General features: G+C 66.4%; 6 protein-coding genes across 14 annotated transcripts; 4 read left to right on the forward strand and 2 right to left on the reverse strand.

Annotated features, from left to right (window-relative positions):
• The first annotated feature begins 30 nt into the window (after positions 1–30).
• On the forward strand, positions 31–5391 carry VPS9D1 (VPS9 domain containing 1). Of its 4 annotated transcripts, none has more exons than XM_082062761.1 (16): positions 31–191; positions 448–520; positions 600–692; positions 1017–1179; positions 1310–1421; positions 1532–1594; positions 1929–1981; positions 2059–2146; positions 2358–2443; positions 2530–3011; positions 3178–3307; positions 3384–3577; positions 3658–3739; positions 4025–4129; positions 4419–4536; positions 5258–5391. In XM_082062761.1, exons 1-15 carry the CDS (start codon positions 78–80, stop codon positions 4492–4494), a joined length of 1914 nt encoding a protein of 637 aa, XP_081918887.1. In that variant the 5' UTR covers positions 31–77; the 3' UTR covers positions 4495–4536; positions 5258–5391. The 4 variants fall into 4 exon arrangements, with proteins under 4 accessions (XP_081918887.1, XP_081918888.1, XP_081918889.1 ...); XM_082062762.1 differs by lacking the exon at positions 5258–5391 and adding an exon at positions 4810–4930; XM_082062763.1 differs by lacking the exon at positions 5258–5391 and adding an exon at positions 4810–4824 and having other exon boundaries at positions 4419–4540.
• On the forward strand, positions 4811–6088 carry SPATA2L (spermatogenesis associated 2 like; the record flags this gene model as incomplete). The annotated part of the gene is made up of 2 exons (XM_082062938.1): positions 4811–5152; positions 5258–6088. The coding sequence occupies 2 exons, from the start codon at positions 4811–4813 to the stop codon at positions 6086–6088; spliced, it is 1173 nt and encodes a 390-aa protein (XP_081919064.1).
• Positions 6089–6541: 453 nt separating this feature from the next.
• On the reverse strand, positions 6542–10937 carry CDK10 (cyclin dependent kinase 10). Of its 5 annotated transcripts, none has more exons than XM_082062629.1 (13): positions 10255–10937; positions 9435–9507; positions 9201–9272; positions 9015–9117; positions 8792–8873; positions 8320–8387; positions 7965–8017; positions 7794–7863; positions 7615–7674; positions 7403–7526; positions 7183–7322; positions 7027–7079; positions 6542–6941 (listed from the first exon to the last, which is right to left on the reverse strand). In XM_082062629.1, exons 3-13 carry the CDS (start codon positions 9217–9219, stop codon positions 6838–6840), a joined length of 876 nt encoding a protein of 291 aa, XP_081918755.1. In that variant the 5' UTR covers positions 9220–9272; positions 9435–9507; positions 10255–10937; the 3' UTR covers positions 6542–6837. The 5 variants fall into 5 exon arrangements, with proteins under 5 accessions (XP_081918755.1, XP_081918753.1, XP_081918756.1 ...); XM_082062627.1 differs by having other exon boundaries at positions 9439–9507; positions 10255–10754; XM_082062630.1 differs by lacking the exon at positions 10255–10937 and adding an exon at positions 9862–10206 and having other exon boundaries at positions 9201–9305; positions 9439–9507.
• Positions 10262–14618, forward strand: CHMP1A (charged multivesicular body protein 1A). The gene is made up of 7 exons (XM_082062632.1): positions 10262–10305; positions 10523–10542; positions 10941–11018; positions 11137–11283; positions 11501–11629; positions 12064–12251; positions 12857–14618. Exons 1-7 carry the CDS (start codon positions 10299–10301, stop codon positions 12876–12878), a joined length of 591 nt encoding a protein of 196 aa, XP_081918758.1. The 5' UTR covers positions 10262–10298; the 3' UTR covers positions 12879–14618.
• Positions 14619–15719: 1101 nt separating this feature from the next.
• On the reverse strand, positions 15720–19728 carry DPEP1 (dipeptidase 1). 2 transcript variants are annotated; one of them, XM_082062534.1, is made up of 11 exons: positions 19613–19728; positions 19041–19258; positions 17717–17849; positions 17469–17601; positions 17240–17390; positions 17082–17151; positions 16718–16894; positions 16562–16646; positions 16404–16479; positions 16129–16264; positions 15720–15949 (listed from the first exon to the last, which is right to left on the reverse strand). In XM_082062534.1, exons 2-11 carry the CDS (start codon positions 19157–19159, stop codon positions 15779–15781), a joined length of 1251 nt encoding a protein of 416 aa, XP_081918660.1. In that variant the 5' UTR covers positions 19160–19258; positions 19613–19728; the 3' UTR covers positions 15720–15778. The 2 variants fall into 2 exon arrangements, with proteins under 2 accessions (XP_081918660.1, XP_081918661.1); XM_082062535.1 differs by having other exon boundaries at positions 19041–19189; positions 19613–19702.
• A 766-nt stretch (positions 19729–20494) lies between these two features.
• On the forward strand, positions 20495–22629 carry SULT2B1 (sulfotransferase family 2B member 1). Its single transcript, XM_082062546.1, has 6 exons — positions 20495–20644; positions 21212–21420; positions 21559–21685; positions 21759–21853; positions 21922–22102; positions 22189–22629. Exons 1-6 carry the CDS (start codon positions 20506–20508, stop codon positions 22302–22304), a joined length of 867 nt encoding a protein of 288 aa, XP_081918672.1. The 5' UTR covers positions 20495–20505; the 3' UTR covers positions 22305–22629.
• Positions 22630–23545: the final 916 nt, after the last annotated feature.

Raw genomic sequence — 23545 nt, forward strand, 5'->3', positions numbered from 1 at the left:
CCCCGCCGCCGGTCCGGTCCCGCCGCGCTCCCCCCGGGCGCCGCGGCCCGATCGCGCCGTTCCGGGCGGCGGCCGCCATGGCCGCGGCGGGCGGCGACGGGCCCGGGGGGCCCGGGGCGGGCCGGGCCCTGCAAACCGCCATGAAGGCGGCGAGCGGCGCCCTGGAGATGGACAGCGCCGGGCGGGCGCGGGTGAGCGCCTGGGGAAACCAGAGCCCCGGGCCGCACCCCCGGACCTGGCCGGCCCTGGGGACACCGGGAGGGCCGGGGTCCCACTGAGGCCGTGGGAGACACCCCGAACAGCTGCGGGGTCCCCGGGCCGCCCCGCCTGGAGACCCGACACCCCCGCGAAGGGCCCGATCCTGCCCCCTGCAGGGCCCGCGGGTGGCGGGGGCCCCACGGGAGCTGAGACCCCCCGGCACCCGGTGCTCACCCCCCTCTCTGGCAGGAGGCATACGTGGAGTACCTGCGGAGCATCGCCCTCATCGCCCGGGCCCTGCAGGACGAGGTGACAGGGACAGGTAGGACGGCACCCCCGGCTGAGCCCCCACAGACCCTGTGTCCGCTCCAGTGACCCCAACACCCCGTGCTCCCCCCCAGACGGCAGCGAGGTGGTCACCCCCGACACCCCGAAGATGCTGAAGCTGGCAGAGCAGTGTCTGGAGAGGGTCAAGTCCATCGTGGCGGCGCTGGGTGAGCGAGGGCTTGGGGGTCCCATTTCAGATTGGATCTGGGGAACAATTTCTTCCCCCAAGGGCTGTGGGGCATCGGAACAGGCTGCCCAGGGCAGTGGTGGAGTCACCATCCCTGGAGGGTTGAACAGATGGAGATGAGGTTCTCAGCGCCATGGGGCAGTGCCAGGAGTGGGGGAATGGTTGGACTCAATGAGCTTGAGGGTCTCTCCCAACCAAAATGATTCTGTGATTTTGGGGAGCTAGGGTCCTGCTTTGGGGAGTGGAGCCCCCCAGGGGGCCAGGCTGGTGGCAGGGGACATCTGCCCTGTCTCTCCCTCCCCAGGGAAAGACCAGGCCAAACCGGCTGCGCAGGAGCGAAGCGGGGGCCCCGCTCCCCTCCCCAGGCACCGCCGGGTCTTTTCGGACGAGGGAGGGAAGCTCTCCCCCTTCCTGCCGCCTGAGATCTTCCAGAAGCTGCAGATCGCCGAGGCGCAGAGCACACGCAAGTACGTGGGACATGGGGGGCTGGCGTCTGCCCCCATCTGCCAGGGTCCCAGGTTGGTGGGACAGGAGGGCAGGGATCCCAGGTCATGTCACTGAGCCCTGTGGTGGGTGCTGAGTGCTGGGTCCCGGCAGGGAGCTGACACCGCTGGAGGAGGCGTCTCTGCAGAACCAGAAGCTGAAGGCTGCCTACGAGGCGCGGGTGGCACGGCTGAACCCCAGCCAGGCACTGCAGAAGACCTCGCTGGCAAGTGGGGAGCCCCAGGGAGGGAGGGGAGAGGGTCCTGGGGGGCCCCTGCTCCATGTTGGGGGCCATAGCTTTGGTCAGGCATCCCCAACACACCACCTGCTTCACAGACGCTGTCCCTGCAGCGGCAGATGATGGAGAACCTGTTGATCGCCAAGGCCCGGGAGGAGACGGTATCCTTCCCGGGGGAGCGAGCTCTGGGGGGCCCCACGGCCGCACCGGGCTGTGGCAGAGCCTGCGCTGTGCCCCATGTCTGCAGCCCTGCATGCTGCAGCAGCCCCTGTGCCCTGTCCCTGGGCTGCACCCACCCCACACAGGCTGTTGGGTGCCCAGTCCTGTCCTGCTACCCGCTGATCGGGGGATGGAGGTGGGAGAGGGGCTGATCCTGGCCCCAGGCTGCCGTGGTGGTGCCAGGGCAGCGGTTGTGCCAGGGCGGTGGGTGAGTGGTGCCGGGCGGGTGCTGTGGCAATGTGGGGGCTGCAGAGCCTTAACGCTGCTGTGGCCCAGCTGCAGCGGAAGATGGAGGAGCGGCGGCTGCGGCTGCAGGAGGCTGCCAACAGGTGAGGGGGGATGTCACAGCAGGGACCCCGGGGGCCACGCTGGCAGGAGCTGTCACCCAGGGCCATTGCACCCACAGGAGGTTCTCCAGCAGCGTGGCACTCACCCCCGAGGAGCAGGAGCAGAGAGCCCTGTATGCTGCCATCCTCGAGTATGAGCAGGACCACGTGAGTGCGCACTGTCTGCCGTGGGTGCCGTGGGGACAGGCCAGTGCCGTGGGGCATGGTGTGTGCTGTCCTTGGGTGCTGTGTGGCAAGAGGCCTTGACACCCCTGGGTGCTGCTGGGGCAGGGTGCTGTGCTGTCCCCAGGCACCATGGGGGCAGGACACTGTGCTGTGGGGCAGGGTGCCGTGGGCAGGACTCTGTGCCGTCCCCCAGGACTGGCCGCGGCAGTGGAAGGCCCGGCTGAAGCGCAGCCCGTCCGATCTCTCCCTGGTCTCGGGGCTCTTCTCCTGCCTCCTCAGGTAGTGCAGGGCTGGGGGGTTCTGCTCAGAGCGGGGGCCACAGCCACGTGCTGGAGCCCCCTGCCCACCCCTCCCTCTGTGTCCAGCTTCCCCGATCACCCCATCGCGCGGCTCCTGCGGCAGCTGCAGTGTGCGGTGTACGCCCGCCTGTATCCGGCTGTCAGCCACAGCACCGCCGACCCCCCCGCCTCCCCCACCGGCCTCCCCTTCCTCTCGCTGGACGCCGGGGGCTCGTTACCCGCCGAACTGGGGGGCCGCCGGCTCCGGGCCTCCCGCAGCCTCCACTGCATGTTCTCGGTGCCCGAGCATGGCGCAGCCGGCCTGCGGCACAGTCTGTCCAGCACCCCTGTTGCTGACGGTGGTCCCGGCACCCCACGGGTGGAGGGTGGGTGTCCAGGGCCAGCAGCAGCCCCCCAGCCCCCCGTGGCCCCCCGGGAGAGCTCCTTTGAGGACTTGGAGCGGTTCCTGGCGTCGCCGGAGGGCTGGACCCCTGCGGAGCCCCTTGGGAAGGAGCCAGCGTTGCCCGAGCAGCTGAAGGGCATCGTGCGGGACATCCACAATGCCATTGGTGAGGGTCGGGGTCAGGGGCTCTCCCCAGCCATGGGCTCTCAGGGGGAGGAGGGGCTCCTGGCACCCTGTTGTTTTAGCCGGGGTGGACTCGGGGTGCAGGGTAAGGGGGCCAGTGGGTCTTGTGGGCACTTGCTGAACGTGCTGCGTAACTCGTCCCTTCCCAGACAGGCTGCTGTCCCTGACACTGCTGGCCTTCGAGGGGCTCAACACGGCCGCCGGCAAGGACCAGAGCCTGGCGTGCCTGGAGGAGGCGTTCTTCCCCCCGCTCTGGGCCCCACTGCTGGCCCTATACAGGTACCACAGCCCCGGGGCTGGACCCCCGTGGCTCCCTGGCCCCCTCCCCGCCAGCCCCTCACCTCTGTGCCCGCAGGAACGTGCACCGGCCCCGCGAGGCAGCCCTGGCCCGCAGCATGGAGCAGCACCGGCACGCCGGCCCTACCGACATGGGACTGTCCTCCCGGCTCTTCCCCACGGCTCCCGGCTGCCCCGCATATGGCTCCGCCATCGAGGACCTGCGCCTCATCCCGCTGGAGACGTGTCCCCGCAGGAAGCTGGAGTGCATCGGTGCAGGGCCGGGGGGCTGGGCTGGCAGGGGGACCTTGGGGGACAGTGGGGTGACCCTCAGCACCCGCTCTGTGCCGTAGTGCGAGCCCTGCGCAGCATCTGCGAGTGCGCCGAGGAGTACTGCGGGGCTGGGGATGGCCAGGGCCCCACATCGGCTGCCATGTGAGTGCGGGGACACTGCGTGCAGGGGACAGGGGGACACAGGGCATACAGGGGACATGGGGGGTGCAGGGGACATGAGGGACATGGGGGACAAGAGGGACATGGCGGGGTACAGGGGACATGGGGGACAGCCAGCCCCACGGCCAGGCAGTGCAGAGCCACAGCAGTGCCAGGCAGTGGGGTGCTGGGTGTGCAGCTGTGGGGCAAGGGGTTCCTGTTGCTGGTGGGTGGCGTTGGGGCCAGTGTCACCATTGCTGGGGTGGCTGACGGTCCTGTTGGTGGCAGCGGGGCTGATGACCTCTTGCCCATCCTGTCCTACGTGGTGCTGCGGACGGGGCTGCCCCAGCTGCTCTCCGAGTGCGCCGCCATGGAGGAGTTCATCCACGAGGGGTAGGTGTGGGGGCACTGTCAGCCCCGGGCACCCGGTCCAGGGGTGGGGATGGGGAGGGGAGTGGGGTGGGAGCTGCAGCTTCTGTGGGTGCAGGGCTGCGGTGTGGTGGCCATGGTGGTGTGGTAAGTGTGGTGGTGTCTTGGCCATAGCAATGCTCTGGCTATGACAGTGAGGCTGTGATGGTGTGGTGGCCATGGCAGCATCCTGGCCGTGACAGCATGGTGGCTCTGGTGGTGTGGTGGCCGTGGCGGTGTCCCGGCCATGACAGCGTGGTGCGGTGTGGCGCAGGTACCTGATCGGGGAGGAGGGGTACTGCCTGACGTCCCTGCAGAGCGCCCTGTCCTACCTGGAATCCCTGCAGTGAGGAGGCGGCACCGGGGGATCCTCTCCGCCCTCCGGGGCACAGGCAGGTCTCGATCCCCACCGGGGGTTCCCTGTGGGGCGACACCGCCGGCGCCGCTGCTCCCCCCCAGCCTCCGGGGGGCGCTGTCGGCGCAGTCAGCCCCGCCCCTTGGGGCGAAGCCTCTGGCGGGCACCGCCCATCACGGTGACGTCACTCCGCGGTGGGCGTGGCGCGGGAAGCGGAAGGACCGCCCGTGCGGAGCGCGGGGCCCGGGGAACCGGACCCGGGGGGCAGGAGCCGGGACTGGGACCGGGGCTGAGGCTGCGGCACCCCCAGGATGTGCGCGGGCTCGGCGCTGCGGCAGCACTACGGGCAGGAGCACCCGCAGCAGTACCGGCAGGAATACCGGCGCTGCCTGGAGCGGGAGCTCCGCCGGGGCCGCCCCGGCCCCTGCTCCGACCCCGCCTTCGGGCAGCGGCTGCGGCAGCGGCTGCGGCGGGAGCCGGCGCTGCTGGGGGCCCTGCAGGAGGACGGCCCGGCCCTGCTGGCCCGGGGGCTGCGGGGCTGCCCCGACCCGGTACCGGCGCTGCGGGGCCTGGCCTGCGCCTTCCGGCTGCTGGAGCTGGCGGCCACCAACCTCTACCTCTGCCCCTGGCGCAGGGAGTTCCGCACCGTGCAGGTGGGGCCCAGGGACAGCGGGGGACACGCTGGGGAGGGCAGTGGGCTGGGGGTGCAGTGGGGAGGGGTGCCCGGTGTCCCCAGCTGTGCCCCTGTCTCATTGCAGACCTTCTCCGGTGCCTACGTGCACTTGCTGCGCCCAGCACTCCCCGAAGCCGACTTGATGCAGAGCTTCAGCCAGCTGGGCTACGAACAGCGTGACAGGCACCGTCTGACCATCTCCCAGCTGCCCCCCGCGCCCAACCTGGTCGCCGCTGCCTGTGGCTTCTTCGCCTGCCAGCTGGAGTGCGAGATCCTGGTGGAGGTGGCGCAGCGGCTGCGGCCGCGCCAGCTGCGCCCCGAGGAGCTGCTGGAGGCGCGGCGGGTGGCCGGGGCCGCGGACGCCTGTGTAGAGATGCTGCAGCGGCTGGGGATGGAGCGCTGGGTGGACGCCGACTGCGGCGATGATGTGGACCTCTACCTGGAGACACCGGCCAGCCCTGAGGACACTGGGGGAGAGGACGCAGCCTCCCCAGCACTGTGGAAGGACCCTGGCAGCCCATGGGACATGCCCGGGAGGGGCTGGGACCACTGCAGAGATGGCGAGTGTGGGCAGGAGCTGCTGCCTTCCACAGGCAACCCCGAACTGAACACCTCCTCCTCTCACCTTTTCCCGGAGCAGGAGCTTGGTAGAGCTGAGGATTTGCCCCTCACCATCCCCCAGGAAGCCCCCGCACTCCCCTGCTACCAGCTGCACTCCTGCCTGCGCCCGGGTGTGCTGCCCTCCTACTGCTGCAGCACCTGCCAGCAGCTCCACACCGGTGCCTGTGCAGCCGGGCAGCTCTGCCAGAGCCGGCACCGTGGGCAGGAGCTGCGTGGCGAGCGGCAGCAGCGGCTCTGGCTGCAGCGGACGGAGGTGGACATGCTGCTAGCCAACACCACTGGCCCCTGGGCCTGACCCCCTGGGGGCTACCACTGGCTGTGCCCAGCCCCCGCAACAGGGAGGGACAGGGAGGGAGGGGGACAGCCACTGCTCTGCCTGAGGGACACCAAACTCACCCTGTTTGGCCCCCGGGACAGCAGGATTGTGCCGGGCTCTGGGAGGACGGGCCCCAGCGTTCTCCCCTGTAAGTGCTCAGTACCCCCAGTAAAGCACGGCTGCCTCGCCGTTTGGTGTGTCCTGTCCTGGGGGGAGGAAGTGGGGAGCAGGGGCTGGACTGTGGTGGGTCCTGGGGAACGGACACAGCCTGTGGGACCACCCACTGCCACGTGGCCAGGAGAGCAGGGCCAGACTCTGCTCAAGGCCAGTTTTGGAGGCAGGGCCCAGGGGTGTTGTTGTCCCTGGGGTGGGACATGTGACCCAGGAGAAGCAGAGCAGGGTCACAGCTGGAGACAAGGGACGAGGCCACTCACTGCTGCACATACTTTTATTGATGGCAAAGTCGGGGTAACACCATGCAGCCAGCACAGGGTCCACGTGGGACAGGGCTGGCCTCGCCAGCACCCAGGGGGGCCCCAGCCCCGTCTCTCCTCCCTCCTGCGCCTGGTCCCGTGCTGGAGGACATGGGATCCCAATGCTTCCCCAGCCAGCCTGGGGAATTGACTTCAGGATCCATCCCAGGGGAGGCGGAGCTGGCAGGGCCGGTGCTGTTCTGCAGCAGAACGCCATCCCGGCCGGCACACACTGTGCCCGCCACGGGCCAGGGCTCAGGGCTTGGCGCGCTTCGCCTGGCTCTCTGTCCCCGCACTGGTAGCGGCTGCCCGCTTGTTGCGGTGGTGGGGAAAGGTGGGCATGAGCTCTGGCTCGCAGGCTGTGGGGCAGGGACGGGGTCAGTGGGGCAGGAAGGGGGGTCAGCGAGACCCACAGCCCCCCTGCCCCAGCGAGGGGCGACTTACGCAGAGGCTTCTCCTTGAAGTAGGAGCTCTCCAGGCTGTCCTTTGCTGTTGCTCTGCGGGGACAAGGGGACATAGCAGGAACCCCCACCCCAAAGGCCCCTGGGGGCAGCCCCGCCACGGGGTGACACAAGCAGCCCTGCCCATGCCGGCTCTTACCGCTTCTTGGGGTCATACATGAAGAGGAAGTGGAGCAGCCGCAGCCCGGCCTCCGAGAGCCAGGGGAACTTGTGCTTGAGGTTGTTGTAGGGCTGTTTGCGCAGCGTGTACTGGTTCACCAGCGGCAGCCGGGAGAAACCCTGAGGGACAGAGTGTCAGAGTGGGCAGGGAACATGGAGCAGGGGGCCGGGGGGAACAGGGGGCTGGCACCCATTCTCACCGGCCAGATGTTCTCATTGGGCGTCCCCAGGAGCTGCACAATCAGGTCAATCTGGTGGATCTCGGAGGTGCCCGGCAGCAGCGGCTTGTGGGCCAGCAGCTCGGCGAGGATGCAGCCCACAGCCCTGCAGGATTCGGGGGGGCAGGAGAAGCCCCTCCATCGGCCCCCCTGTGGGTTTGTAGTCCCCTGGGGCCCCCCTGCCCTCCCCTTACCACATGTCGATGCTGGTGGTCTGGGTCGTCATCCCCAGCAGCAGCTCGGGCGCTCGGTACCTGCACAGGGGACAGCAGTGGCTCAGGGGGACGGTGGCACCAAGGAAGCCCCCACTGTGCTGCAAGGACTTGCCCGCATCCCTCTGAGCCAATGCAGCCCCCCCAAACTGGCCACTCACCAGAGTGTGACAACTTTGGGGGTCATGGGCTTTGGCGGCATCCCGTAGGTGCGTGCCAGGCCAAAATCGGCTGCAACAGAGACTCGAGGTCAGGTGAGCTGTGAGCCCCAGCTGTGTCACGGGGCGCAGCGAGTGCTGCGGGCACAGCCACCACAGCTACTGGGGACTCACCAATCTTCACACAGCCTTTGTCAGTCATGAGCAGGTTGGACACCTTCAGATCCCTGCCGGGGAACGGAGTGGCTGGTCAGCACTGTCCTCCCGGCGCGGCCCCGGGCAGCTGCAGAGCCCCGGAGCTGAGCCAGCATGAGGAGAATCTCATCTCATCACTCAGTGGCCTCCCTGCCCCACCAGCTCCCGCACGGAGCTGCCGATTCACAGCAAACCCCCCCAGAGCTTCTCCCTGCAGTGCTGCCTGTGCCAGGACACGGGAGGTGAAGAATCCCCCCACGGTTCGGGGCTTGGCAGGTTCCCCTCCATCAGCCCCATCTCCCCCTTTTCCACTACGTTTGTCCTGCTGCCCCACCTGTGGATGATGTAGTTCTCGTGCAGGTACTGCAGCCCCTTGAGGACTTGCAGGGTGATGCACTTGACCTGCAGACAGAGAACAGGAGCTCTCACCTCTGCGAGTGCAGCACTAGCCAAGCAAACCCCAGAGGTTAAACCCCTACAGCTGCTTTGGGGCTGCGTCTGTCACTGCTCCACAGCCTTTCAGCACCCGTGTCCCCCCAAGAGGTGCTCATGAGTTGGCTGGGGCACGTTTTGTCCATGCATTGTTTCCCTGCCTGTTTGTTCCAGCCCAAAACCCAGCCTGGAAAGTCCCCGCTGCATTCTGTGAGCTCAGCCCATGCTCTCCAGGAATCCCAGCTCACCCCAGCCCTGCCCAAAGCCCACGGATCACAAAGTCTGGGGATTCTGTGCTGGTGGCCACTGTGTTTTGTCTGGAGCAGTGACACCGTCTGAGGGGTTACGTACCCAAAGCTCAGCCCAACTTTTACCTGAGCCTCTGAAAAAGGCGTCTGCATGTTCTCGAGAAGGCTGGCAAGGTCCTGCTCGCAGTAGCCCATCACCAGAAAAATGCTGTCACAAACAAGATGCAGTCAGGGGCCTCCCCCAGGAGGTGTCCCCATGCAGGTCTGTGCCACGAGAGGTGGCTCAGGGGACCAAGAAGGGGCTGAACAGCAGATACGGGAGTGCGGAGGGCACGGGGGAGACCCTCACCTCTCCAGGTGGTTCCCCACAACCACCTCCTTCAGCTCCACGATGTTGGGGTGCTGGAGCTGCAGGAGCAGGGTGATCTCCCGCAGGCTGCTGACGGGCATTCCTGCGGGGAGCAACTGCCGCTGCCTCGAGCAGGGGCCGGGACACTCCCGCCCGCCCCACGAGCCGCCCCCGCTCCTCCATTACCATCTTTCTCGTTGTCCATCCGCACCTTCTTCAACGCCACGGTCTCATCTGTCAGGGTATCCCGGGCCCGGTCTGGAAGAGCAGCACAGGACCAGAGAACAAACGCTGTTTTTATTGTGACCCCTCCTCTCAGCCCAGTGTCCCCCAGCCCCACACGCTCCCCGTGTCCAGATGTGGGTAGCTGGGCTGCGGACCCCTCTCGCCCCCGCCCGAGAGCCACACGGCTGCCCTTACACACGATTCCGTAGGTTCCCTCTCCGATCCGGTTCAGCTTCTCGAACTCCTTCACGCTCCGGCATCGTCCCAGCTGGAACCGAACGGCCGGGTCAGAGGCGGCTCCGGGACAGCCCTGGGCGCTCTGTCACCGGGACACGCCACCTCCGCGGGTGACCGGAGCCCACCCGCCTCACCGGGCAGACCCGGCGCTTACGGACCAAACGGGCGTTCTGGAAGCACCGCCCGGAGCAGCGTCTGGGACAGAGGCGGCTCCTCCAGCCCTGGGCCGGGCTCCCCGAGGAGCCCCCTGTCCCGGTTGCCCCCGGCCCCGCAGGCACCGCACGCTGCCCGGGGCAGCCGCCCTCTCATCGGGCCCTGGGCCACTCCTAGCCCGGGCCCTGAGGCCCCTGCGACCCCCTTCCAGCTCCCCCGGGGCCCCGCTCACCCTGTCGGCTGCCGGCACCTCGCAGAACCCGTCTCCCCGCAGGCGCCGCAGCCGCAGCGGCTGCAGCTCCTCCGCCGGGCCGCTCTCCGCCATGCTGGCCGCGCGCCGCCAGCCACGCCCCCTAACGCATGCGCCGCACCGCCTCCGCGCAGACCACGCCCCCCGCGCTGCCGCCTGACGACGGTTGCTAGGCGCGGCTGGGGCCCAGGCGGCGGGCAGCCTCGCACCCGTGTAGCTCCGCCCCCTTATGGCCCCGCCCGTCGTGGCTGTGAGACTATCCCGGCGTGACCCCGCCCCCAGTGCGTGTGACCCCGCCCCCTCGAGCGTCGCACCCGGCACACCCACGTGACCTCCCGGCCAGGCGGCACTCTCGCGAGAGTCGGGCGCGCGCACCCCGGAAGCGGCGGCCGCGGAACCCGGAAGCGGCGGCGGGCAGGATGGACGGTGAGGGCGGGCGGTGACGGGGGCTCCGCCGGGCCGGCCCCGGTGTGCGGGGCTGGAGCTTCTCCTGGTGGGCGGGGCCGGGCCGGGGGCGCACGGGGGGCGGGGCACGCCGGGGGCGGGGCACGCCGGGGCCCAGGCCCAGCCCCGGTCTCCGGTCTCCGGTCCCGGCCTGGCCCCCGGTGCGCCGGCCCTGAGCCGCGTTCTCCTTCCCTTCCAGACACGCTGTTCCAGCTGAAGGTGAGGCCGCCGGCGGGCCCTTCGCCTCACGGACGGTCGGTCCCGAAGCGCCGGCAGCCGTGTCCACCCCCGGGACCATCCGCCCGCTGATTCCGCCGCGTCGGGGCTGCTGCTGCGGCCCGGTGGCTGAGTCGGGCCCCGGCCTGCGGAGCCCCGCCTTCCCGGGCTGTCTGGGAGCCCGCCGGCCGGGTTTGTCCCCCGGGGCCGCCGTTCCCGGCGCGTTCCCGGCAGCGGGACGGGCGTTCTCCCCGGTTTGCTCTGGGAGCCTCCACGGGGGACCCGGCTCAGCGGCTCCCCGGGGCGGCCGATGCTGGGCGGGGTGGGGCGGGGCTCTGCTCCCCCCGGTCCCTGGTCCTGTGCTGCCGAGTTCCGGCACCGACCCGGTGATTTCTCCACAGTTCACAGCGAAGCAGCTGGAGAAACTCGCCAAAAAAGCTGAGAAAGACTCCAAGGCCGAGCAAGCCAAGATCAAAAAGGTGGGTGGGTCACGGGGGAGCCGTTTCCTGCTGGAAACACGCCCGGCAGAACCGGAGCGCCTTGTTTATAAACCTGTGGTGGGTTCCCTGTGCCAGCGGTTGCCCTTTGCCCTTCCAGGCACTGCAGCAGAAGAATGTGGAGTGCGCGCGCGTCTACGCGGAGAACGCCATCCGCAAGAAGAACGAGGGGCTCAATTGGCTCCGCATGTCGTCCCGGGTGGACGCGGTGGCCTCCAAGGTGCAGACGGCCGTGACGATGAAGGGGGTAAGAGCCTCTGCGTGGGGCTTCCAGATGGTCTGTGCCCCATGGAGAGCGAACATCAGCTCTTCCCTCTCGCTGCCTTGAACCTCCTTGGGCTCCCTTTCCCCGGGAAGGATCCCGCGTCAGTAACACCAGTTTCTTCTTCACTGGCCTGTTTTTTTCTCTTAGAGGGATGTACCTTGTGTTTGAGGAGCATCTCTGAAGGAATCTCCTCTTGCAGGTGACGAAAAATATGGCCCAGGTGACCAAGGCCTTGGACAAGGCTCTGAGCTCCATGGACCTGCAGAAGGTGTCTGCAGTGATGGATAAATTTGAGCAGCAGGTTCAGAATTTGGATGTTCACACGTCAGTAAGTGCTGGGGTGCTCAGAGGGGTCTGGGAGGGTGGGTTGGGGAGGGCGGTTGGTCCCTGTGAACTGTAACGCGCTGGGTCCCAGGATTCTGCAGCAGCGCCCTGTTCCCCTCGGGAAACCCCCCAGGCTGCTCCCGCAGTTCCGCTTGCTGCATTTGGAGGGTGTGGGAGATGCTGGGAAGGAGACGAGTCCACTGCCTGGTGGGGAAGGAGTTTGCTGTGCAAAGAGATGAATGCAGCAGATGAGGAGAAAAGAGGAGGTGGCTGTCCCTGTGTCACAGCAAACTGTCACGCAGGTTCCCCTCTGCAGTAACGGTGCTGTCAGGCTTGGGGCCGTTGTCACAAAGGTGCTGGTGGCCATGTGGATTCTGCAGCTGGTTCGTTGGGCTGGGCTTTTCCTGGGGGATGGGGTGACATCTGGTTCTGCTGCAGGTCATGGAGGACTCCATGAGCTCCGCCACCACGCTGACCACGCCGCAAGAGCAGGTGGACAGCTTGATCGTGCAGATCGCAGAGGAGAACGGGCTGGAAATCATGGATCAGCTGAGCCAGCTCCCCGAGGGCGCCTCGGCTGTGGGGGAGAGCTCCCTGCGCTCCCAGGAGGACCAGCTCTCGCGGAGGTTTGTTCCCTCCTGGGTCTTTCACCTCGTGTCCAGGCAGTTTGAGTCCTTTCCGGGGATCCCTCAAGGGTGTGCAGGGAAGCAGTCAGCCTATCGGGGCCAGCTGAGGGGGTGCTGAGCCCCCTCTCTCGCTCTCGGGCAGGCCGGAGCCCAGCAGTCCCCATGGCACCTGCGCGGTGGCCGTTTGGGGCTGTGGGGACGCTGCGGGCCTGGGGACGGGGGTGGTTTTGGCAGTAGGCAGCGGGCTCTTATACAGGAGGTGCAGAACAGTCCCCCTTGCTCTGTGCTTACCCTCACGCAGCTGCTGCCGCTCCGGGAACACTTGGCACTGACCGTCAAACAGCTCCGGAACAGACTGTCTCACTGGAACTGCCCCAGGAGACGCTGAGGAGCTTCCTCTCCCTGCGCAGCCGCGGCTGGGGACCGGGGACAGGGGACAGCCCCTAGGCTGTGGCGTGGGGAGATGGGGATGGCACAGGGAGAGGGACAGGGGCTGCGGTGGCATGCACTGGCTGCAGGGCCCTGCGGGGTGGTGGTCGTGTCCTGTGGGGTGGTGGCCATGTCCTGCTGCTCTCACCCTGTCCCTCTCATCCTGTCCCCTCCAGGTTGGCCGCACTGCGGAACTGAGCTGTCCTCTCAGCCCTGCGGACAGCTGCCCCGCACGGGGTCCGGCGTGTGGGGCGGAGGAGCGCGGGGTCCCCCCCACGTCTGTCACGTCCTCCCTCTGCCCCAGCGGCACTGGCCATCCCCTCCTCCAGCCGCACGTCTCCAGCCCTGCCTGCCTTCAGACTCTTCTTTTGGGGTGTGACGGCGATGATGTTTCCCAGCGATCCTGGCAGGGGGTTTCTGTGCAGCGGCGGCCTCTCTGGGCTGGAGGAACATTTTGCTGCGTCTGATTTCAGGGTGTTTGTTTATTTGAGGGTTGTTGCCAGTTCCCGGCAGTGTCCCGTGGTGCAGCTCCTGATGTAACCCTAACCAGATCCTCCTGGGGCAGGTTGCGGTGACTCCTCCGTGCGCAGTGCACGCCTGCTCTCTGGTTTCAGCCGGGTCTCTGAGCTGCGGGTTGTGTTTTTCTTGGGAAAAGGAGCTATTTATGTGGCGCAGGGAGATCCCCCTGGGCCTTCCTCTGGCAGCTGGTCAGGACAGGGTTGTTTTCCCGGCTGCGGTGTTTCTGGGAAGGTCGGTGCCTTGTGGGAAGGGGAGGTGACATTGTGCTATCACTGCCCTCGCCGGGACCTTCCCCAGCCCCCTGTGTCCTGTTTGCCAACTTCACCTCTGTGTCCTGCCGGACCAAACCTCCCTGGAGCTCCGTACCGCAAAGTGGCCTTCGAGACGCTCGTCCCACCCTGTGTCTGTGAATCCCCACGTTCCGCTGCCACCTGGAAATGATTAATCCAGCCCTGACCTCCCTGTGGAGCTGGTGGAAGCAGCCTTGTCCCCAAAGGTGGGATGGCTGTGACATTAAACACTAAACCATCCTGCGCTGGCTGCAGCTTGCGCCCTGGATTTCTGCTGCTACTTCCCTCTGCTGCACCCCCTTGCTGCTTCTGCCCTGTGTCACCTGGCTCCGTGTGAGGGGCAGCTTCCCGTGTCCCCTCTCACTGCTCATGGGGAAACGTGTCCCCTCGTCACCCGGAGCCTTTCCTGGGGTGTGGGATGGGTGGGAAACTTGCTGGGAAGGGATTGAAGTTCCCTCTGGCTGTCACGAGGAGGAACTTCACCCTTCTCACCACAGGCCTTGGCTGTGCCATGCAGCTGCCGGCAGCTCTGATTCATCATTTTACAGGGAATTTTAAGGCTGTTTTGGGTGGAGGGGTGACGGGAGGGCAGCTCCCTCCCACCCTAGGGCAGGACTCGCTGCAGGCTGGGGTCACCCCCCCCGCACTTGCAACACAAACACTTTTTGCTATTTTATTTTTTCTGAGTTCAGTGGCCTTTGCAACAAGTGGCCGGTGACCCCAGAGCCTTCTCCCCCGACACCTGCTGCGGGGTGGTGACCAGAGGGACGAGGAGGTGGCTTTGGGCTGTGAAGTCACTTGTGCGTGGTCGAGCGTTGGATCTTGTGCCCCCTCCCCATGGGCTGGGCAGAAAACAGGACCCCCAGCGATTTGTGCCTGCACTGTGGAGTGGGACAGCGGCTGGGGCCACCGCGGAGCCAGGGTGTCCTGGTGTCTTGTTCGGTAAGGCCTGTGGGGCCGGGACGTGCCCTGTGGCCTGGGGAGCCCCCACCCCTGGAGATGCTTCCTCTTCGTGTGGTGTTTTCTGTCGTTTCATTTGTGTTTCTTGTTTTTAAAGCTTTTCTCATTTGCCTTTTTCTTCTGTTGGTTTACATTCTGCCATTTTCAATAAACAATCCCTGAACATCCATCCTGCTGTGTCCAGGGGTTCAGACAAGAGGAGGGCGCTTCACGGTCCCCTCTGCTGGCGGCACAGCGTGGTGGCTGCGCCCTGTCCCCTGCCTGGCACCAAGACCTGGGACCGTGGGGCAGAGCAGGGAGGAGGAAGGGCCCGATCCTGCTCTCACCCAGGGGTCACTGCCACTGGGGGTGCTGGACAGGACCCCTTATGTGTCCCCCCACACCAGGACCAGTTCCCCAGCCAAGCTGGGGAACCTGTGTGAGCAGGAGCTACTGTGGCCCCGGTGCATCCAACATGGGCTCCAGCCAAGCTCCTTTCCCCAGTGCAGTTTTGGGGTCCCCAGCTCCCTGTGCCCTTCACATCTTTCTTTTCCAAGGGGGATGTCCCCAGGCAAGGAGCCCCAGTCCCGCCGTTGGCACCCACGGCAGCAGCTTTGTCACTGGGGATGGTGGCTGTGGTCACTGTCCTGGCAGGGGACCGCGTGCAGCCCGTCCCATCCCTGTCCCTTCCCACTGCAGTCCCTTCCCCATGCCTGTCGCTTCCTTGTCCCCTCCCTTTGCCCATCTTGTCCCTGTCTCCTCCGGGGGACTGGCAGCCTGGTCCCTTTCCCTCAGCCAATTTGCGAATGCCACAGGAAGATGTTTCTCCTTCTCCTGCCTGTTTTCCCGGTGCCCAAAACCGCCTCCGCTCCAAAGACAGGCTGTTCCCAAATGTGAGAGGAAATTGCTAAGAAGATAATTGAGTAGCCAATTAATTAGCTAATGATTAATGGAAGCATCCTGTGGAGGCAGCCCTACAGCCACCCCAGCCATGTGTTACAGCAATGTGTCACTCCCCGCGCGGTGACAGTTTCCTGGTGCGCTGGGCTGGGTGCCCACTGGGCCCCTGTGCATCTGTCCCACCGGGGACATGGAGCTGGGGTGGCTGGCATGGCCAGTGACATGTTGAGGTGGCCAGTGATGTGCTGAGGTGGCTCATCGCCTCCAGCCAAGAGCCGGCCATGGGGCTGGTTGTCCCTGTGGGGTCCCAGTGCGGACGCGGCTGCAGGTGGTGCTGGAAACACAGCTTTATTTCACTCACGGTGCGAAGAGGCAGCGCGATCAGGCCCATCCTGGCAGCCACCGGGCCAGCTGCCACCGCTGCGCTGGGCATGGTGCTGGGGCCGGGCGCTACGGGAACAGGGAGCAGAGCAGTACTAGTGCCAGGGCTGCCGGGGCGAGCTGCCCTGTGCTGGCACCACTGGTGCTGCTGTAGCCATAGCGGGTCCTGCACGTCCCCTCCAGCTCCTCGGCGGCGATGGGTGTCTCAAGGGGAGCGGTGCCCTGCAGGGCCACCTTCACCTGCATGGGGACAGTCCCCGTGCCCTGTTCATCCACCTGCCCCATGTGTCCCTGTGCCACCCCATGCCCCCATATGTCCCGAGGTCCTACGGGTCTCTTCTGTCCCATGTGTCCCCATGCCTGGTGCTCCCTGTGCCCCACGTGTTCCCAAGCCCCATGTGTCCCCATGTCCTGCTCACCTCCTCCACCTTCCTGAAGACGCGGATCAGGTTTTCGGCCAGGGCTCCTCTCACCTCGGCTTCTGTCCAGTTCCTCGCCAGCAGCTCGGCCACCAGTGCCGGGTACTTGGAGACGTCCTCCAGGCCGGTGGGGACCCTGTGGCAGCCTGCTGCTCACAGCTGTGCCGTGATGGGGCCAGGAACCCCCCCCGTATCTCCCCGCAAGTCCACACAGCCAGGGACATGCTGCCCCATCCCATCAGTGCAGCCCATCCCGCTCCCGTCACCCACTTTACCCTGGCACCCCATCGTAGTCCCCGCCAAAGCCAACGGACTGGGCACCGGCCACATTCTTCACGTAGTCCATGTGGTCTGCGGGCACGGAGGGGACGGAGTGAGCAGGGCAGGGGGAACACGCTGCCACCCCCATTGCCCACTCGGGCACCTGCCTCACCTGCGACATCGTACAGCGTGGCCGTGTCCCCGCACGTGACGTACGCGTTGTAGAAGTTGACCATCACCAGGCTGCCTGTGGAGGCCTGGGGGAGAGGCAGCCCTGAGCCACACGGCCCCCCCGAGCTCTCTGTGAGCGCCCGGCCCCGGCACTCACCACCATCCTCAGCACGTCGTCGGGCACGTTGCGGCGGTGTCGGCAGAGGCTGTAGGCGGACGAGTGGCTGAAGATGATGGGGGCTTTGGAGATGTTCAGCACCAACTTCATGGTGTCCACTGAGACATGGGCCAGGTCCACGATCATGCCCAGGCGGTTCATCTCCTCCAGCACCATCTGTGGGGATGGGGATGGAGAAGGGTGCGCAAGGGGCCATGGTGGCCTCACGCTGGGGGGACATTTTGCACCCAGGGCACCCTCTGCTCTGCTTAACCACCCAGCGTGGGGTGGTGGGTGCCAGTACTACATCTCCTCACCCCGGTCATTGCTCCCAGGTGCCACCACCAACCCTGTCCCCACTCACCTTGCCAAAGGGTGAGAGGCCGTGGTGCACAAGTGGGTCGTCCCCAGTGTCCACCAGCCAGTTGTCAGCCCTGTGGAGGGGGTACAGCGTCAGGACGGACCCCTGTCCATGTGTTCCTGCTTGGCTGTCCCTGTCACCTCGTCCCCAAGGGCTGCTACCAAGGGGTGTTGCAGCTGTGGGTGAGGGTCATGTAGCGGACGCCCAGGTGGTAGAAGGTGCGCAGGACGCCCAGGCTGCTGTCAATGGAGTGTCCGCCCTCCACCCCGATGAGACTGGCCACCTTGTTTTTCTGGAAAGCCTGCTGGATGCCTGTGGGGAGAGGGGCATCAGCAGGGGCGCACCGGAGCACCCACATCCCCAGGGCAACCACATCGCAGCCCTGCTCACCGTCGCTGTCCACGACACAGGCGAAGGTCTCGGGGTAGAGCTCGCACATGCGGTGCACCACGTCGATCTGCTCCAGCGTGCGCTTCACCGCGTCCTTGTTCTGCGTGTCGCAGGGCACGTACGCCGACCAGAACTGCCCACGGTGGCACTCGTCAGCACCAGGAGCTCGGCCTTGTGCCCGCTGCCACCCGCCCCGGTGCCCCTGCCCTCCCTGATGCCCACCCGGTGTGTATCCCCCGCTGTCCCACCTGCCCGCCCACGTGCCCGCTGCGCAGCTTGGGGATGTTGGTGTGGGTGCCCTCCAGCAGTGTTAGGTTGGCCTCTGGCACCTTCAGCTGGTTGTTGAACCTCTTGAGGAGCTGCCAGGGCAGGTCATTGTGCCTGAGCAGGGAGAGAGAGGGAGTGAGGGGCTGTCTGTCTGTCTGCCTGCCTGCCCGTCTGTCCACCCAGCCCCCTGTCTGCCCATTGCCCTGTCTGGCTGTTCATTTGTCCCCACTTATCTGGCCAGCCTTGCATCCAAACATCTATCTTCCATCCACTCATCCTGGAGACATTCAAACCCACCTGGACACCTTCCTGTGTAACCTCATCTGGGTGTTCCTGCTCTGGCGGGGGGATTGGACTAGATGAGCTTTTGAGGTCCCTTCCAATCCCTGACAATCTGTGATTCTGTGATACTTCCTTCTTTCCTTCCATCCATCCAACCATCTATCCATCCGTCTGTTCATTCATCTATCTATCTATCCACCTCTGTCCATCCATCATCCATCCTTCTGTGCACCCACCCATCCATCCAAACATCTGACTATCTATCTGCCTGTCTATGTGTCCACCCATTCATCCGTCTGTCCATCCATCATCAATCAATCAATAAATGAATCCATTCACCCCCCGGTCCATCTGCCCACCCACCTGTTCCCCATGTGGGACCCCCTTTCCCAGACACCAGGGAGCCAGGGGAGGTTGGGAATCCCCCCCACACGCACCCCTGCACCCCCATCCCCACGCAGCCCTCAGAGCCAGCCCGGCATCCCTCCACCAGGGACGTCACTGTCACCACCACGGGGATGTCACCAGCACCACTGCGGGGATGTCACCATTACCACCGCAGGGATGTCACCATCGCGCGGTGTCCCGCACCCCACAGGATCGCTGGGGAAGTGCTGGGGGCTGCACGCATGGGCTGGCTCCCGCTTCTCCCCTCCAGCGTCACCATCCCCACATCCTCTGGCTTGGCACCGGGCTGGCGCCTGCAGGGCCACGGGGACCCTGAGGGGGACAAGAGCCACCCAGTGCTGTTGGGAACGGGGGCACCAGCATGAAACCGGGGACATCCCTAAGGACACAACCCCGGAGAACCTGCTTGGCCCCAGCAGGGACTTCCCCCAGGGCAGCCTGTCCCCGCTTCCCGGCACCCTGCCCGCTCCCCCGGGGCTGCCCCGCCGGGGATCCCCTCAGCTGCCCGGCACGGGGATCCCCCAGGAGAGCTGTCCCTGAGGGGGGTTTCTGGCCGGGTTTTCCTCAGGGCACCAAGATGCAAGCACACCGCGGCAGCGGGCGACCTTTGCTCACCCGTCGATGACCGGCGTGGTCGCCATGATGCGCTCAGCCTCCTCCTGATGATGCTGCCCGGTGCAGGGCAGGAGCAGCTGCAGTGCCAGCGCCAGCGCCAGCATGTTCCCTCCCGGCATCTTCGCCCGCTTGGTGCCACTGGGGATGAGCTGGGGTGACCGGCCACCGCTGAGCGCACACACCCGGACGGCTGCCCCGCTTCACCGGCTGTCCCCCTCCTGCCGTAAATAAATAACCAGGATCCACAGCCGTAACCCCTCCCTGAGTGCCCTGTGCCCAGCCCTGGCAGCGCCCGGTGAGGGGACACCGGGATGGCACAGCGGTGACAGCCACCCCCAGCCTGGCCCCGGGTGCAGGGCTGTGCCGGGACTCTCTGCGGAGCTGCAGTCACGCTCCCCTGCCCCTCTAATGCAGCCCAGATTTTTTTTGCTGGGAAAAGAGCCAGTCTCACCCCTGCCTTGGTCTCCCCAGCACCGGCATCCCCTGGCACCCCCAGCCTGGTGCTGGCACCCCTGGCTGAGCACCAGTACCCACCAGCAGCCCCGCTGCCAGCACCCCTGTCCCCGGCTCACCCTGTCCCCGCGACACTCTGGCAACTGCTGTCTGCGACGGCTCTGGAAGATGTTTTCCAGTTGCGTGCCGGCGACGGCACTGGGACAGGCTCCGGCCACCCCAGAGCCGCCCCCCACCATGGCGTTGGGCGCGGCTGAGTGCCGCCGTACCCTGCGGTTGTGTGGCAGGGCCGTCCCGCTGCAGAGGAGATGGGGGACAGCAGCTGGGGTGGCACAGCCCTGGCCTGGGGCTGTCAACAGTGTCCAATGTGTGCTGGAGTCCCCTGCCCCATGGTCCCACTGTAGTGCTGTGCAGGGGGAAACTGAGGCAGCCATTGGTCCTGCAACCCAGTTCCCGAGGCGGGGGCACCCCGGCTGGTTTTGGTGCGGTGCCAGCAGTGGCTGTGGTGCCATGTGTGGCAGGAGGTGCTGGGGGCTGCTGGGAGCTGTGCGGAGCCACGTGGCAATGGCCGTCCCTGCTCCCCATCCCGGGTGCACCAGGACGGGGATCCCTTCCTCTGGCACGGTGCCAGCCGTGGGGAGCCCGGCTGTGGGGCACAGTGTGGGGTTGGCACCCCCGGGATCACCACGGGCTGGCACGGCTGGTTCGGCTCCCTGGCACCCATTGCATGCCCAGGTGAGCAGGGTGCCCCCGCGCCCTGGCTGTCCCGCTGCAGCGGTGGGTCTGGCCGTGCAGGACCCCCATCCCACCCTATGGGTGCCCCCAGCCCCGGGCCGTCCCGCAGCCCCTGGCCCCGCCGGCATCGCTCTCCCGGCGCTGGCCCCAGCGTGGCCGTGGCCGGATCCCTGATTCCCCGTCAGGAATGTGCCGGGGGGGCCCGGCCCCCCGCGACATTTCCTCTTTTGCAGCTATTTAAGGCCGGCTGCCAGCACGGCCCCGCAGCGGCTGGGCCATGGAGCGGCTGGAGGTGACCGAGACCTTTGCCGGCATCTCCCTTCCCGGCCACCTCCACACCCAGGAGTCCCTCGGCTTTGCCACCACCTTCCCCTTCCGCCCCAGCGACGTGCTCATCGCCACCTACCCCAAATCGGGTGAGGGACCAGGGGGTGAGAAGGGTCCCGGAGGGATGGGGGCAGGGAGGGTCCCAGGGGTGTGAGGGGTCAGTGGGCAGGGATGAGGACCCACAGGCTGGCGGGGGGGCGTGGGCAGGCTGTGCCGCACAGCCCCCAGCTTGCCAGCAGGACCCGGAGCTGCTTGCATGGCCAGGAGGTGGCTGGGATTGGGGACAGCCCCTCCCTGGGCAGGACCCCCCGGCCCCCACAGCCTAGTGCCCACTGGTCTCTCCAGGCACAGCACAGAGGACCCACAGCCATTGTCTGGCAGCCCCCCAAAACTCCTGCCCCTACCCAGCCCTGCTATGTCCCCAACCCCAGACTGATGTGGCTGGTGAGGGCTCTGGGGGTCCCACACGGCACTGCCAGCCCCCTGCCATTTTGTGCCATGCTGAGTTATTCCATGCCGCGCTGTGCCAGCCTGTGCCACGCCTGGCTGTGCCCTATGATGGCATGCCATGCTGTGCCACGGCACGCTGTGCCACTCTGTGCTGTGCCATGTTCTGCCCTGCTGTGCCGTGCGGTGCCTGATGGCTGCCTCCCCAGGCACCACCTGGATGCAGGAGATCCTGACGCTGCTGTTCAGCCGCGGTGATGTCCTCCCCGCCAAGACCATCCCCAACTGGGAGCGGGCGCCCTGGCTGGAGCAGATCTACTTCAGGGACGCGCTGCGGGACACAGCCGCCCCCCGGCTCATCACCACCCACCTGCCCGCCCACGTCCTGGCCCCCGCGCTGCAGAGGAGCAAGACCAAGGTGAGGGGGGCTGGGACGGGCTGGGGGGTCCCTATGGGGGAATCCCCTGGCCACAGAGATTCCCGCAGCCGGTGTGATTGCCGGGGGCTTTCTGAGTGGAATCCCCCCGGCTGTGGGGCTGATGCTGTCCCTCCCCAGGTGATTTACGTGGCTAGGAACCCCAAGGATGTCGCCGTCTCCTTCTACCACTTCCACCGCCTGGCAAAATTCCTGCCCGACCCCGGCTCCTTCGACACCTTCCTCACGCAGTTCCTGGAGGGCACAGGTAAGGACCAGCGGGTCCCCAGGGTCCCAGGACTTGGCCACAGGGTCCCCCCATCATTCTCATCTCCCCCCAGTGCACTACGGCTCCTGGTTTGACCACATCAAGGGCTGGCTGGGTCAGCGGCACCTCCTGGACATCTTATATGTCACCTACGAGGAGCTGCACCAGGTGAGCCCCTGCATGTCCCCGTCCCTGTCCCCACCGGCTGCCCGGGGCTGACGGTGACCCCGGCGCAGGACCTACGTGGCACGGCACAGCGACTCAGCGCCTTCCTGGGCTGCGCGCTGGCGCCGGAGACACTGGGAGCACTGGAGCAGCACTGCAGCTTTGCCAGCATGCGCGACAACACCATGGCCAACTACACCCTCATCCCCCCCGAGATCATGGACCACAGCCAGGGACGCTTCATGCGGAAAGGTGAGGGGGTGAGGGGACACAGGGGGGACACGGGGGGCACTGGCTGCAGATGCAGCCTCACTGTCCCCTGTCCCCTTGTCCTGCAGGTGAGGTGGGGGACTGGCACAGGCACTTCACCCCCCAGCAGAATGCCTGCTTCAACCGCGTCTACCAGGAGCAGATGGGGGATGTGGAGCTGCCCATGCCCTGGCCCATAGCCTGAGGGGCCGGGGCGCCAGGGGAGCCGGTGACACTCCATTCTGCTGCTGCACAACATGACTGCCCCCCCCCCACCTGCTGAGTCACATTGTGGGGGGGACACACTGCATGGGGAGCCCCCCAGCACCTCCATAACTTATACACCCCTGTGCAGTGCCTCAGGGGCCAGGGCTGCAGTGAAGCTGGGGGTCTGATGCATGGGGGACGGGCTGCACGACACTCCCCGGGATAGGGGACTTTTCCGACTACACATTGTGACCATCCCAGTGGCCTTTGCATGGCCATGACCCCTCTTTCCGCCCAACCCATTCCGCAGAAATAAATATTTATTGCCATTTCCAGCCAGGCAGCACATTCCCACGGATGTGGGGCGGGAAGCGGTGCTGGCGGCGGGAAGCACCCGGCGTTATCAGGGGTGGGGACCCATCCCCAGGGACATTATCTGTGCTGGGGGACAAAGACCAGGCTGCCAGGCCCGGTGACAGGTCATGGCACAGCTGCACAAGTGCCAGGGTTTGCCGTGGAGCCTGTGGCACGGAGCCCACCCTGCCCGTGCTCCCAAGTCCAGCGGCATGGCCGGTGGGGGCAGCCTGGTGACATCAGGCACCCCCAGCCCCGCAGGGTCCCCTGTCCCAAATGGGGGTGCCAGGGCAGCCCTGCCCATACCCAGGGCCAGCGGTGCCGCAGGCTCGTCAGGCGCCGGGTTTCTATGGCGACGTCTATTATCCTGCTGTACAGGCGATGAATCAGGCGCTATAAATACGCGGGGGATCGGGGCGGCGCGGGTGGGCGTGCCAGCAGCGCCCAGGGGCACGGCCGCTGGGCATGGCCATGCGGTGACGGGTGAGCGGCTGCCCGTGGCACAGCTGTCTGGACAGGGACAGGCTGGCACCCTGTGACAGCAGCACGCTGGAGATCTTGGGTGGCTCCTGCCCCATGCTGACTGCCTGGGGACACAGTGTCAGTCCCTGTGGTGGCCTTGGGTCACACCCCACCTCAGTGGATGTCACCTCCCCAGGAGCATCTGCCTGGTACCATAACAGCCGGCACTGGGACAGTGACACACAGCGCATGGCACAGGGTGAAGGACACATGACAAATGGCACAGTGTGGCATACAGCACATGTGGGGGACAGCCCATGATCCAGAACATGGCACATGACATACAGCACAGAGCAGGTGGCACATAGCAACATGTGTGACACATGGCACACAGCACATGGTACGTGGCAATGCACATGGCAC

This window comes from Streptopelia decaocto (assembly GCF_964273445.1).
Source record: "Streptopelia decaocto genome assembly, chromosome: 11".
NCBI classification, from domain to species: Eukaryota; Metazoa; Chordata; class Aves; order Columbiformes; family Columbidae; genus Streptopelia; species Streptopelia decaocto.

Excerpts from the sequence above, each read along its gene's own strand:
- DPEP1 (XM_082062534.1), bottom strand. The coding sequence starts at position 19,159 with ATGCCGGGAGGGAACATGCTGGCGCTGGCGCTGGCACTGCAGCTGCTC. Across the intron at positions 17,850-19,040 it reads ACCACGCCGGTCATCGACGG|GCACAATGACCTGCCCTGGC; the intron begins GTGAGCAAAGGT and ends CTCCCTGCTCAG. Across the intron at positions 17,602-17,716 it reads GCGGGCACGTGGGCGGGCAG|TTCTGGTCGGCGTACGTGCC; the intron begins GTGGGACAGCGG and ends CACCGTGGGCAG.
- SULT2B1 (XM_082062546.1), top strand. The coding sequence starts at position 20,506 with ATGGAGCGGCTGGAGGTGACCGAGACCTTTGCCGGCATCTCCCTTCCC. Across the intron at positions 20,645-21,211 it reads CGCCACCTACCCCAAATCGG|GCACCACCTGGATGCAGGAG; the intron begins GTGAGGGACCAG and ends CTGCCTCCCCAG. Across the intron at positions 21,421-21,558 it reads TGCAGAGGAGCAAGACCAAG|GTGATTTACGTGGCTAGGAA; the intron begins GTGAGGGGGGCT and ends GTCCCTCCCCAG.
- CDK10 (XM_082062627.1), bottom strand. The coding sequence starts at position 10,621 with ATGGTCCCGGGGGTGGACACGGCTGCCGGCGCTTCGGGACCGACCGTC. Across the intron at positions 8,018-8,319 it reads GAGAACTACATCATCCACAG|GGATCTGAAGGTGTCCAACC; the intron begins GTGGGGCAGCAG and ends GTTCCCCGGCAG. Across the intron at positions 7,527-7,614 it reads ACCACCAGCATCGACATGTG|GGCTGTGGGCTGCATCCTCG; the intron begins GTAAGGGGAGGG and ends CGAATCCTGCAG.
- VPS9D1 (XM_082062761.1), top strand. The coding sequence starts at position 78 with ATGGCCGCGGCGGGCGGCGACGGGCCCGGGGGGCCCGGGGCGGGCCGG. Across the intron at positions 192-447 it reads ACAGCGCCGGGCGGGCGCGG|GAGGCATACGTGGAGTACCT; the intron begins GTGAGCGCCTGG and ends CCTCTCTGGCAG. Across the intron at positions 3,578-3,657 it reads CAGGAAGCTGGAGTGCATCG|TGCGAGCCCTGCGCAGCATC; the intron begins GTGCAGGGCCGG and ends TCTGTGCCGTAG.
- CHMP1A (XM_082062632.1), top strand. Across the intron at positions 10,543-10,940 it reads ACACGCTGTTCCAGCTGAAG|TTCACAGCGAAGCAGCTGGA; the intron begins GTGAGGCCGCCG and ends ATTTCTCCACAG. Across the intron at positions 11,019-11,136 it reads AGCAAGCCAAGATCAAAAAG|GCACTGCAGCAGAAGAATGT; the intron begins GTGGGTGGGTCA and ends TTGCCCTTCCAG.